The sequence below is a fragment of the Chelmon rostratus genome, chromosome 6 (assembly GCF_017976325.1).
Source record: "Chelmon rostratus isolate fCheRos1 chromosome 6, fCheRos1.pri, whole genome shotgun sequence".
NCBI classification, from domain to species: domain Eukaryota; kingdom Metazoa; phylum Chordata; class Actinopteri; order Chaetodontiformes; family Chaetodontidae; genus Chelmon; species Chelmon rostratus.
The window spans coordinates 17,611,458-17,622,875 of NC_055663.1; the positions used below are offsets into that span (position 1 = coordinate 17,611,458).

The window sequence follows — 11,418 nt, forward strand, 5'->3', positions numbered from 1 at the left end:
GCGCAAGTTCAATATGCTGAGTCCAAAAATGCTGAAATCGGGCCATAAAAAACACATTGTGTACTCGCTTTAAAGTGTAACTCCCTCCGAGTGGCTAAAACCAACAAATACAAAAGAAATAAACTCACTGTCTTCAGTAGTAGCTACACATATATGTATATTAGTAATAAGAGGAATTAGACCTGTAGGTAAGTGGTATTTGGGTGACAGCGTGGTAGTACCACCCGTCGCCAGCAGAGGGGGCGCTGTCCCAAGCACAGCCATGCTGTCCGGAAGACGAATGTAAATATTTTTGTGACGTTCATCTCCGGATCATTCACGTCCATCCACCCATTAGGGAGACTATCGGTCCCCTCCAGCTCATGACTGCGCCTCTGTGTCAGTCCATGTCGAGTGACCTGCCTGTGCCCGTGTGATAGCGGAGCTCTCTTCCTGCGCCTCTCCGTCGCTGCAGCTCGTGTGTCTCCACATCAGCTGCTTTCTCGAGTGTAACATGCAGAAGAGAAGGAAGCCAGAGCCGATCCAGCTCAACCCGATCCCCGATGGAAACACTATCAACGGCACCGGAGCCACAGAGTGAGTGTCAATGTTCATCTGCTACTGACGCTCTGACCGGTGACTGAGGAATATTGATAACGCTCATCTGATTGATCATTTATGTCAGATTCACGTTCAGCAATCAATAAATGCTCGTGACAGCTGCATAATAACATCCAGATATTGCATATCCCCTTTACAGTGGGCTGTGTGTACACTTATTTCTCACATCTGTAATGTGAGACTGCACCAGGTGTGTGCGTGCGTGCGTGAGCTCACTGAGGTTTTGCACTTGAACTGCAACTAATGATCGTCTTCATTTTTATCGATTTATGTGTCGAGATGTTTTTTTGATTGATCGAATGATTGTTTATCTAACTTCCCAGAACGCAGGGTGAAATCCTCCAACTGCTTATGTCTGACTAGTGATACAGATGCAGCTAATGATCATTTCCATTATTGGACTAATTAATCAGTTGATAGTTGTTGTTGGGTTTTTTGTTCAATTAACAATTTAGACTATAAAATGTAAGAAAATAATGAAAACGAAAGCCAACGAGCCCAAGCTAACACCGCCAAACAGCATTTTCCAATTGTCCAAAACACAGAAATATTAAATTTACTATAGTGTAATATAGAGAAATCCTCACATTTAAGAAGCTGGAACCAGCAAATGTATAGTATTGATAAATGACTTAAATGATCAAGCAATCATCATAATAATTGGCAATACATTTTCTTTACACTGACTGATCGATTAATCGACTGATCTGTTTCAGCCCTGACCAGCAGCCAAAAACACAACCAACACATTCTAATAGTTTAGAAGCCGGTAGCAGTAAATCTTTGGCACTTTCGCTTGATAAATGCCAACAGTTAATCAATTCTTACATTTGTGGTTGATCAATGCTTCATGCACTAGTTTGCACTCAGTAAACGTGCAGCTCTCAGGTCCTCAGGTTATCTCATCCAGTGTCATGGATGAGCAGGGCGCTCCATCTCTCCAGCGGCCCACTTTGTGTGGACAGTGATTAGTCAGAGATTGACCTTTGCCGGGAGGCAGCGTGTAGAATAATAGTTCTGTGCGTTGAAGAAGTTTTGTGTTCCCACCACGTTGTGACAAAACACAGTAATGGAGATATTGAACTGCTGTGACACCATGCTCTCATGGTCCTCAGTCCACGGAGAAAAGCCCAGTCAGTCCAGCAACAAGCTGGATCCGCTGAGAAGAGAATTACATAACATGTCATCTCGTGTGATGTCTGCTTTTCAAATGTGCTGCAGACGTGGAATATTTCATTGTTTCTTCGTTAGATCACACATCTGAAGGCCATTTGGGCCTTTTGCAATGAAAACGGCCTAAAATTAAAAATCCTGCATTAAATCTAAATATAATTCTGCATTAAACATTTCTTGTCTTGAGGCTGCAACCAACAAATGTTTATAATTAAATTATTTTCTAAATTATTTTATTTTTTCACCAAACAAGACTCTTTAACACAAATCTATGCAGTTTATAATTAAAAAGGTAAAGAAATGTAGCAAATTGTCACATTTAAAGTAGGAACCACTAAATATTTGACATTTTTGCTTCAGAAATCACTTTCCAACTAATTTTCTGTGGATTGAAAGACATACAAAACATCTTAAATGTGGCCATAATTTTGTGGCATTTCATTTTAAATTGGAAATCAAAGAGAGAATACAATGAACAAACTCAGTCCCCCATTCACATTTATGCACTTTTGTATATTAGAATCGTAAAAGGATGTTCAAGGCACTTGATGCTTTCTGTTGTGGGCTCAGCGTGTTAAATGTTAAACAGGGGAGTCGTGCCTTGGCTCCGCTCAGTAGAACTTGTTGATGATGACATAATGTTTGGCTGGCGCTGAGCACATTCCTGCTGCTGGGGCCGAGGAGCAGCATGTCACGACGCAGCAGCTATCAGGAATTCAGGATCAGACATTTGGAAGTCTCTGTCGTGGAGGGCTCCCTCTTCCCACCACAGCAGGAGCTCACAATGTTCGTGTGTGTGTGTTTGTGTGTGTGTGTGTCCAGTAATACTGCTGTACCGTGCACTGTGACACTCAGACTGACACACTGCTGACAGAAAGCCACACAGCCTGGTGCTCCTCAATCCTCCTTTCCATAAAAAGACATCTTTCATCTACACTTTCAGCTCTCTGAGGAAAAGCAGATCCCGTCTCAGACCAGTGATGGTTGTCGGCTGCTCTGCAGGCCCACAGATGTCCCTCATGTTAACTCTTAAACTCCTGCATACCATCATGAAAAAATCTGTCATAGTTACACAGTTGCAGCATCAAAAGTTAAATCAGATTTATCTTATAATGAACCTGTATGTTGTATGTCAGATGACGAGGGTGCCAGTATGATTCAGTATGTTATTAGACGAGAAGTTATCGCTCTCTAGACTCAGTTAGGCTTTGATAATCCATTTAAATGTCAAAGTTTTTGAGTAATTCCAGATGTGCAGTGTGCCCTAAAGTGGCCTCTGCATCATGGCACCAGCAGTGTTTAGAGGCGGCCAATGGGCACCTGAACTAGTAGCTATCGTGAAGAAGCACGGCGATGCACGGCCACTTCCGAAGATGCAGGGTTTAAATGTCCGACAGGGCAAATATGTTGACCAAGCTTTTTAATATTTCCTGATTTCCTCATTATAGCTCTGCAAGGGCATAATGAGCCAAAAGGTGGATGGGTGATTTGTTTGAGAGCTGGAGCTTTGCCAGACATTTGCAGACAAGTGAAGGGGAGGACTGAATTCAAAGAACAAGGCTACCTTACCGCACATGTGCGTAGCATTAGCTCGGGTGTCTATGTTTGGAGCCACCACAGGTGAGATATTGTTGTGTATCTTTTTTCTGTCCTCTGTCCCATGTGTCAGGTAGACTTTTAATGGTAGCAAAATCAACAGATTAGGCATCCTCAGGGTGCTGCTGTCCGCAGTTTGTCATGTGTTGGTCTAGGTCCCTGATATGCTGTATTAGCTTAATATATAGAGATAAAATAATGTCACAGAATTTGACCATGTAGCAAACAGTTGGTTGGTTTATCCCGCAGGCTGATTGTACCTCCTTTCTGCTTACGCCTCTGTCATTCTGATCAGCACACTTTAATGACCTCCTGTAATTCCCATTAGTAACAGGTGTTACTAACAACATTAACAATGGCTCTGTCCTGTTTAAATGTTCCAGTTGGCCGTGCCAGTGTGACAGCGAGATGGAGTTTGCAATACAAAGACCCTGAAACTGAAGCAGACAAATGGAACTCAGCCATCGTTAATTTTATTAATTGCACCAGTGTTTTACCGCTGTGACATGTCAAAATGTGTTGTGAAAGAGGTCTGCACTGTGGACAGGATGATACGACAACGGTATCTTAGCTGAAACTAAAGATTTGTTCGTTTCGAAACGACACAGAAATTAGCACATGGTTTTGGCTCGTTTGGACCAGCACACAGGAGGACGCTCACACCAGCAACACAGGTGTTGCATATTGGGTGTAGACAAGCTTAATGCAATCAATGAGCCTCTTATGGAAACCAGACCATTCCACTCTGGTGAAAAGGAACTGCCATTACTGCCCGCCAAATGCTTTCTCAGCGTGAAATGGCTGGCAGCCATGGGAGAAGTGTACTGAGTGGCCCACATAATGTCAGCCAAGCATGTAATATTATCAGAGGACATCTGAGAACAAATAAAAACAACCTGTTCTGGGTGGACCTGCTCATGCAAATTTGCAGTTTGCTAAAATCTTGGATAAGATCCTACAATCACATACATCCAGACTATCTAGAATATGACTGTTTTGTTTAGGGAATCTTGTTTTGTTGGAAAAGGTGTTCAGGTAAATGTTTGAAAATGAAGTCAACATTGACCCATGCAGCGACCATAGTCTGAGGAAGGGATTCATGATTGTTAGGTCCCTCTTACCATATCCTGTTTTCCACAAAGGAAAGATAAACATGCTTGATTGCAAAAGCATTAGTTTCCCTTTCACTTTAAACATTGTTGTGTTTTCCAGCACAGTAAAATCTTTCCAAAATAAAGTCATGCCTTTCTTGTGATACACCAAACTATGCTATTTATGTGCATTTAACCTGACTTCAGATTTTATGATGGAAGTCAGTGGAAAAACTTACAGTAGCTTGTATACTTGCAGGTGTATGAAAACATCAGATCTTGCATGCTTTTTTGCATGAAGCTTTTAGCTTTGAATTCACAAAAACAATAACAGTGCAATGTTTTCTGGATCAAAAAGCAAAGAAGTCATGATGATTTTTCATTTCCACTGTGGTCCATGTCACAGGTTTGGTGGGAAAACAGCAGATTGGCCTTGCAACTGCAGCTTCTTACGTTGATCTGGTTTCATTTATATCAGTTTAATAACAAAGATTGCCATATGAGTTCTGTTTTACAGTGATATCCTGTTCTAGACGACCTTGATTTTTAAAGATATTAGGGTCTAAGAAATACAGTTCGCAGTTAAGGTGAAGGCTTTTGAGGCCCAGTTCACAAGGCAAAACCTCATGGTGCTTCTAATTTTTATGCAAGTGTGGCACATTTCTTCCCACTTCTTTGTCGCACTTTATGGCAAGCTGCAGAAATACCGAGCCTGTTGCATTCAAGTTCTACTGGATGTCCTTGGACATTGTGTGGATGGAGCACAAAAGGCCAGCGTCGTGCTCGCTTCTTCCTGCACCCAGAGAGGGGGCTGAAGTGTGCAGCAACCGTCGTCCCTCCCACATGTGTATTGTGTGGAGTGTGTTTCAGGCTGCTCTTCTTCTCCGTATCTCCAGCCTCCGCCACCCCCAGCTCTTGTCGACAAAACGCCCACGCTGCCCACAGCCAACTCAAACTCAGCGCCTCGTCTCCATGGATATGCAGGCCTGCTGTCGAAAATAAAACCACTTAACCCTCTCTTTGCTGTGTGTTGGAGCAGCGGAGAGAAGAGCATAGTGCTCTGCTCGAGCTGCTCTCCACTGAGTCCTGATTAAGTACAAAGATTTATTTTTAAAAAGCGTAATTACCACTGAGCTTGAAGAAAAGCATCTAATTACCACCGTGCTATTGTGCAAATATGAAAGACAGGCAGTTAAAGTAAATATTCATCCTTTATCAGAGGCTGAAGATGAAACACCTGACTGGATCTTGAATACTTGCAGCTGTATGAAAACATCAGATCTTGCATGTTTTTGTTTTATTCTTTTGCAGCATAAAGCTTTTAACTTTGACTTAGCGAACATTTACTCCAAAATACAATGCTGATTTGTGCCTTGTTTCCATTAGTTTACATGAGCAGGCATCTGCAGTCTTTGAGGGTTTTTTTAAGAGCAAAGTTCAGTTTCGCAGACCGGCTACGATCAGTGGAATTAACTCGACTCGGTGGTCTTTACTCCTCATCAGATTCATGATTAAAGCTTAGCCTGTGTGTTGCAGTGCGTACAACGTGACGAGAGGAGAAGGAGAGGTCAGAGAGCAGCATGTCAAAGCACTTCACTCCACCTTTGATTTCTCAAGGAAATGAATCGCCATGACAACAGCATCAAGGGAGCAGCGTCAGCGCTCGGAGGAACTCTGAGCTTCCTTACATCAGGGCCGGGGAAGGAAGACTGACACACACACACACACACGGCGACCCTTTCTATGTTCCTGCTGGCTCCTGGGTTTGTTGTCATCGTTCCCAGAGGCTCGTGCAGCCGTAGTTGTCACACACCAAGCGCTGTCTTTTCTCCAGTGTTGTATTTGGCCCATGTAGGGACAGCCGGTACTTTGCGCAAAGAACATCTCAATCAAAAGTTCTGTCTGAATGGACTCAGGGACTTTTTATTTAGGGAAGAATACATTAATAATACATGAATTACTCATCTTTCTCTCCGTCTTTCTTCACCTTCTTTCTAAGAACAAACTTGGAGGCACTGCAGAAGAAACTAGAGGAGCTCGAGTTGGATGAGCAGCAGCGGAAACGCCTGGAGGCCTTTCTGACACAGAAGCAGAAGGTGGGAGAGCTGAAGGACGATGACTTTGAGAAGATCTGTGAGCTCGGTGCAGGCAACGGAGGAGTCGTCTTCAAGGTCTCCCACCGACCCTCTGGTCTGATTATGGCGAGGAAGGTAAAGCTGCAGCCCTGATGGCTGCTTAAAGGGTGGGGGCTTTAGTGAAAACACTGAAAAAAGCTGTTTTTTCAGAGTTTTCTTCAGTGTCTGTTTTTAAAATCGTCTCTTTTTTGTTGTATTTTGTGAACAACATGAAATGTGGGTTACTGGGAGAGCAGTCTGTCACAGCCTCAAAAAGCTTTATGATATCCACACTTGGCTGAAAAGACTGAAATATGAACACACCGTCCATATTAAAACACTTTTCTTTGTCATTTGTTGATCATAATTGTGTGTGGATGGGCATGTATTAGGCCTGCTAATGTTGTTGGGACCTAAATCTGCTTACATAGTCATATTTTGGGGACTCAACTTCCTCTTGAGAACGAAACACAAATCTTTAAATTTTAGGGTGAAGAGTTGGTTTAAGGTTTGGATAAGGGTTATGGTTAGGGCAAGTCTACAAGAAATGAATGGAAGTCAATGTAATGTGCTCTTAAGTGGTGGAAACAGGACTGTGTGTGTGCACGGGTGCGCAGAAAAGGAAGATCGAACCCCCGGTAATCCCGTTCAGTGTGATGTGAGAACATAAATAAAACCCGACGTCTCCTGTGTTCCAGCTGATCCACCTGGAGATCAAACCAGCCATTAGGAACCAGATCATTAGGGAGCTGCAGGTGCTGCACGAGTGTAACTCCCCCTACATTGTGGGTTTCTATGGCGCTTTCTACAGCGATGGAGAAATCAGCATCTGCATGGAGCATATGGTACCCATCTTTAATATGTTACGGCTGCCAGTGTGTTTGCACAGCATTTGCTTCGAGTGCTGCTTTTTATAGTCTGTGCTGCGAGTGTGTTTTCTCCCATGTGCTATTGAAACAAACCAATTTTGTTCAGATGTGTTGAATTTCACATGTTATATTTTGAAGCTCTCCGTGTTTTCCTTCCCTGCTGGCTGTAGGACGGTGGCTCCCTGGACCAGTCGCTGAAGAAGGCAGGCAAGATCCCAGAGCAGATCCTTGGCAAAGTCAGCATCGCTGTGGGTAGCTCCAACACCTCTCCTACCAGTATTGTGCTCTGGTCGTCACACTCCAGCTATACTTGTTTTGTTTTTGGTTATGAAATTGTGTCTTTATCGCTGATGCACATTCAGTCATATATTATTGCTTTTGCACTACCAACTAAAGTGAATCGTTACAACACTGATGTGCAATATTTGTCTTTCCAGGTCATTAAAGGGCTCTCCTACCTGAGGGAGAAACACAAGATCATGCACAGAGGTCAGTCGCTGTTTAATTTACTAAAAGATGTCATACATATATTAAGGTTTTTTAAGGCTACAAGACCTTTAAAACATAAACACCTGTCTTCAGGCATGCTAATCTTAATAACACTGTTCGCATTAAATAACATGAGGCAGAGTATTGATCTTCACCTCACAGTAATTCCCTATTTCAGATCCATGGACTAGATCTTTGTTGCACTTAGTGACATATGACCAATAAAAGGAAACGTTAAAACAGATAAGCAGCACAGCATGCGGCGGGCCTTTGCAGCAGCTTGTTCTGTGGTGCTTACTGTTCCCTGTTGAACACTTGCCCGCCATGTTCTCCTAAATACTGCATGTCCCTCTCTCAGATGTCAAGCCCTCTAACATCCTAGTGAACTCCCGCGGTGAGATCAAGCTGTGTGACTTTGGAGTGAGCGGACAGCTCATAGACTCCATGGCCAACTCCTTTGTGGGCACTCGCTCTTACATGTCTGTGAGTTCAAATGGACACGCTCCTGCTTTCCTGCTGCTCTCATTCACACGCCAGCCTTCACCATTCCTGTTACAACTGTAGTAAGAGTAGGATTTATATGTCTAGGGCAACTGGACTCCCCAGATCAGAGTCCATTCACAAATTGGATGACTCACAGACCAGCTGGGACTGACTTTGTACATAGGCTTCATGGGGGAATAGGCCAGATATTTTTTCAGCATCAGTTGTTAAAAGTAGGCCTGCATTTAAACACGGGCTATGCAATTCACATAATATATAACACTGATTACATGACGTAATCCAGAGCTCTAAATTTATGTTGCTTTATCAAAAACTATTTATGCAGTAATTTAAATTAACACAACAGCAGTTGTTGCATGTTAGTGTATGTAATGAATTTCAGATTTGCTTTAGCCTGTTGCTTGTTATGCTGCTGTATTTTACCAGGAACTTTCTAATTCTTGTATAAATCAATAATGGTTGTAGTAATGATATAATTGCATGTGTGTGTTGTGCAGCCGGAGCGTTTGCAGGGCACCCATTATTCTGTTCAGTCGGACATCTGGAGTATGGGTCTGTCCCTGGTTGAAATGGCCATTGGACGCTTCCCCATCCCACCGCCTGATGCTAAGGAACTGGAACAGATTTTTGGCTTCCCAGTGGAAGGGGAGGCAGCCTCCAGTGAGTCCTCCCCAAAGCCACGGCCCCCTGGGCGACCAGGCAGCTGTAAGTGCCATTTTTTTTTTTTTTTTTTTTAATAACTACAGCTGCTTTTACTGAAATAATTTTAAAAGGTCTGTTGAAATTGTTTACCCCAAGAAATCAGGCACAGCATTGTCATGCAGCGAGATGTATTTGTGGCCTTGAGCGATGATTAATGCGCAGTGAATTATGACAAAAGCTGATATCTTTCACCCCCTTAGCATACGGCCCTGACAGCAGACCACCGATGGCTATATTTGAGCTGCTTGATTACATCGTCAATGAGGTGAGTGTCTCCACTGTATGATCACCTATATACCTGTGCACACTTTGGGAACATGTTTGCCAGCAATTTGATCACGTTAAACTTTGATCCATTCAGTACTGACTGGCCTTTTTCAATTTTCAGCCTCCACCAAAGCTACCTGGGATATTTAGCGCTGAGTTTCAGGACTTTGTGAATAAATGGTATGTAGGAGAAACATTTACTGGCATCTACACCAATGGCATACCCATATTTGACAGACTTAATGCCACCTAGTGGTGTTAAAAATGCAGTACATCCTAAGTTGGTTTGTGTCTCCATTGCAGTTTGATAAAGAACCCTGCAGAGCGTGCAGACCTGAAGCAGCTGATGGTAAGTGTGCATGTTTAACAGTATTGTCCTACATTTTGCTTCACCTCTTTACCATCTTACAAACCTTTCCTTGTCTTCAGGTGCATTCCTTTATCAAACAGTCTGAGGCAGAGCAGGTTGACTTTGCTGGCTGGTTGTGCAGTACCATCGGACTCAATCAGCCTGTGACACCCACCCACAGGACAGCAATGTGAGACCCGCTCTGTCTACGACAAAGCCCATGTCCCAAAGTCACTAGGGGACTGGATTTGTATTATGGGCAAAATGTATGTTTATACTGAGTACTAAATGAGTTTAAAGTTGTGCAATCAGTAGTTGTAAATTTAGTGTACACACCTACATGCCAAGTGAAATTAACTATGTATTCTTTGGGCTACATTACAGGCCTGCCTGAAAAGCCATCTTTTTCTAATGATCAAAGTATTTAATGATAAATGCTGCTCAACCTGTGTGCTTGATATTCCCTTTACCTTTTGTCCTTACAGCGCCAACAGATTACAATCTTTGTTAGCTTATGTGAAATAAAGTCTTGTGAATCAACATTTTGAATGACGGGTCTGACTCGTGCATTTGGATCAATTTATTTATTTCTCTCTCTCTCCAGTCTGAGAGATTTATAGATTTGCACCTTGGGTTTGGCAAGTGCTCCCTTCTTTCCAGGCTTCTTCTCAGGCTTCAGGCTGACACGACATTTTATGAGGATTCTTCTTCCTCGGCACTCTGCGGTTGATCTTCTTGCTGTAATGACAATATAACCTAGTCTTAACAATGTGAACTTGCACTAAACTAAGTTTTAAAGAAACTTTGTGTCGCTCAGGACTTCCATAATAATCAGGGTTCAGAAACACGGACCTGAAGTGGAACATCATCATAGTTGACAAGCTAAGCTAATTTCAAGAACTGAACAGTGCTTACTTGGGTGTACGAAGTGCTTTCTGGATCTCCTCACTCTTCAGGATCCTGCTCAGGTCTATGTTGGTCATCTTTTGCATGGGCAGGCTGGAAAAAATAAGGCATTAAGAATTAAATTCCTCATGTTGGAAAACATGAAACTAGCAACATGCCAAGTCTTTTGATGCTTAAACTCAGAACTTCATTAAATATCACAGAATTTCAAAAACACGGACCATGAAGTGGAAGCTCATCACAGTAATGTTATCAACACTAGTTTAGTGCGACTGCTCCTTAAATACTCACTTTTAAATGAGCTTCAGGGAAGCAGGTTTACACCAGGTGCCATGCAGCTCGTCTCTCTCCAGACAGGGAAGTGTCCAATGGACCACTGAGAGCAAGCCTCAGGAGGTTGTTTTCATTCTGCAGTGACACCTTTATAATAGAGCACAACAATTCAACAGGTTGGGTGATCCTGTTGCTTCTTTTAAAGCCATCATAAGTTCACGGATTTAAAACTGATGGCCACTGTCGGCAGAAGCTTATTTTACTTGCATCAATACCAAGTTACGTAAAGACTGGGGTCTAAAGGACAGCAGCTTTACTGCCTGTGTCGCTACACTGCCCCATGTTCTTCATTCAAGTCTGTAGTAAGCATCAGGACTACACATCATTAGGTATTAATATAGACTTAAGATAATGGTCTGATTATAGTGTATGGTATAGTTAAACAACACACCTGGGATATTTGTGAAGGCTTCTGTGACACCAGC

General features: G+C 42.8%; 1 protein-coding gene and 2 non-coding genes across 3 annotated transcripts; 1 reads left to right on the top strand and 2 right to left on the bottom strand.

The window, feature by feature from the left end:
* The first annotated feature begins 331 nt into the window (after nucleotides 1-331).
* map2k1 (mitogen-activated protein kinase kinase 1) lies at nucleotides 332-10,284 on the top strand. Its single transcript, XM_041938205.1, has 11 exons — nucleotides 332-576; nucleotides 6,460-6,670; nucleotides 7,273-7,419; nucleotides 7,614-7,691; nucleotides 7,881-7,932; nucleotides 8,291-8,415; nucleotides 8,934-9,141; nucleotides 9,339-9,403; nucleotides 9,527-9,585; nucleotides 9,709-9,754; nucleotides 9,835-10,284. The coding sequence occupies exons 1-11, from the start codon at nucleotides 494-496 to the stop codon at nucleotides 9,946-9,948; spliced, it is 1,188 nt and encodes a 395-aa protein (XP_041794139.1). The 5' UTR covers nucleotides 332-493; the 3' UTR covers nucleotides 9,949-10,284.
* A 279-nt stretch (nucleotides 10,285-10,563) lies between these two features.
* LOC121608630 lies at nucleotides 10,564-10,631 on the bottom strand. The gene has a single exon (XR_006006962.1). It is a non-coding gene; the product is annotated as a small nucleolar RNA SNORD18 (small nucleolar RNA).
* Nucleotides 10,632-10,835: 204 nt separating this feature from the next.
* On the bottom strand, nucleotides 10,836-10,907 carry LOC121608629. Its single transcript, XR_006006961.1, has one exon. It is a non-coding gene; the product is annotated as a small nucleolar RNA SNORD18 (small nucleolar RNA).
* Between the last annotated feature and the right edge of the window lie 511 nt (nucleotides 10,908-11,418).

Coding starts and splice junctions, on each gene's coding strand:
- map2k1 (XM_041938205.1), top strand. CDS start 494: ATGCAGAAGAGAAGGAAGCCAGAGCCGATCCAGCTCAACCCGATCCCC. Junction 8,416..8,933: donor GCACTCGCTCTTACATGTCT/GTGAGTTCAAAT, acceptor TGTGTTGTGCAG/CCGGAGCGTTTGCAGGGCAC. Junction 9,755..9,834: donor CAGACCTGAAGCAGCTGATG/GTAAGTGTGCAT, acceptor CCTTGTCTTCAG/GTGCATTCCTTTATCAAACA.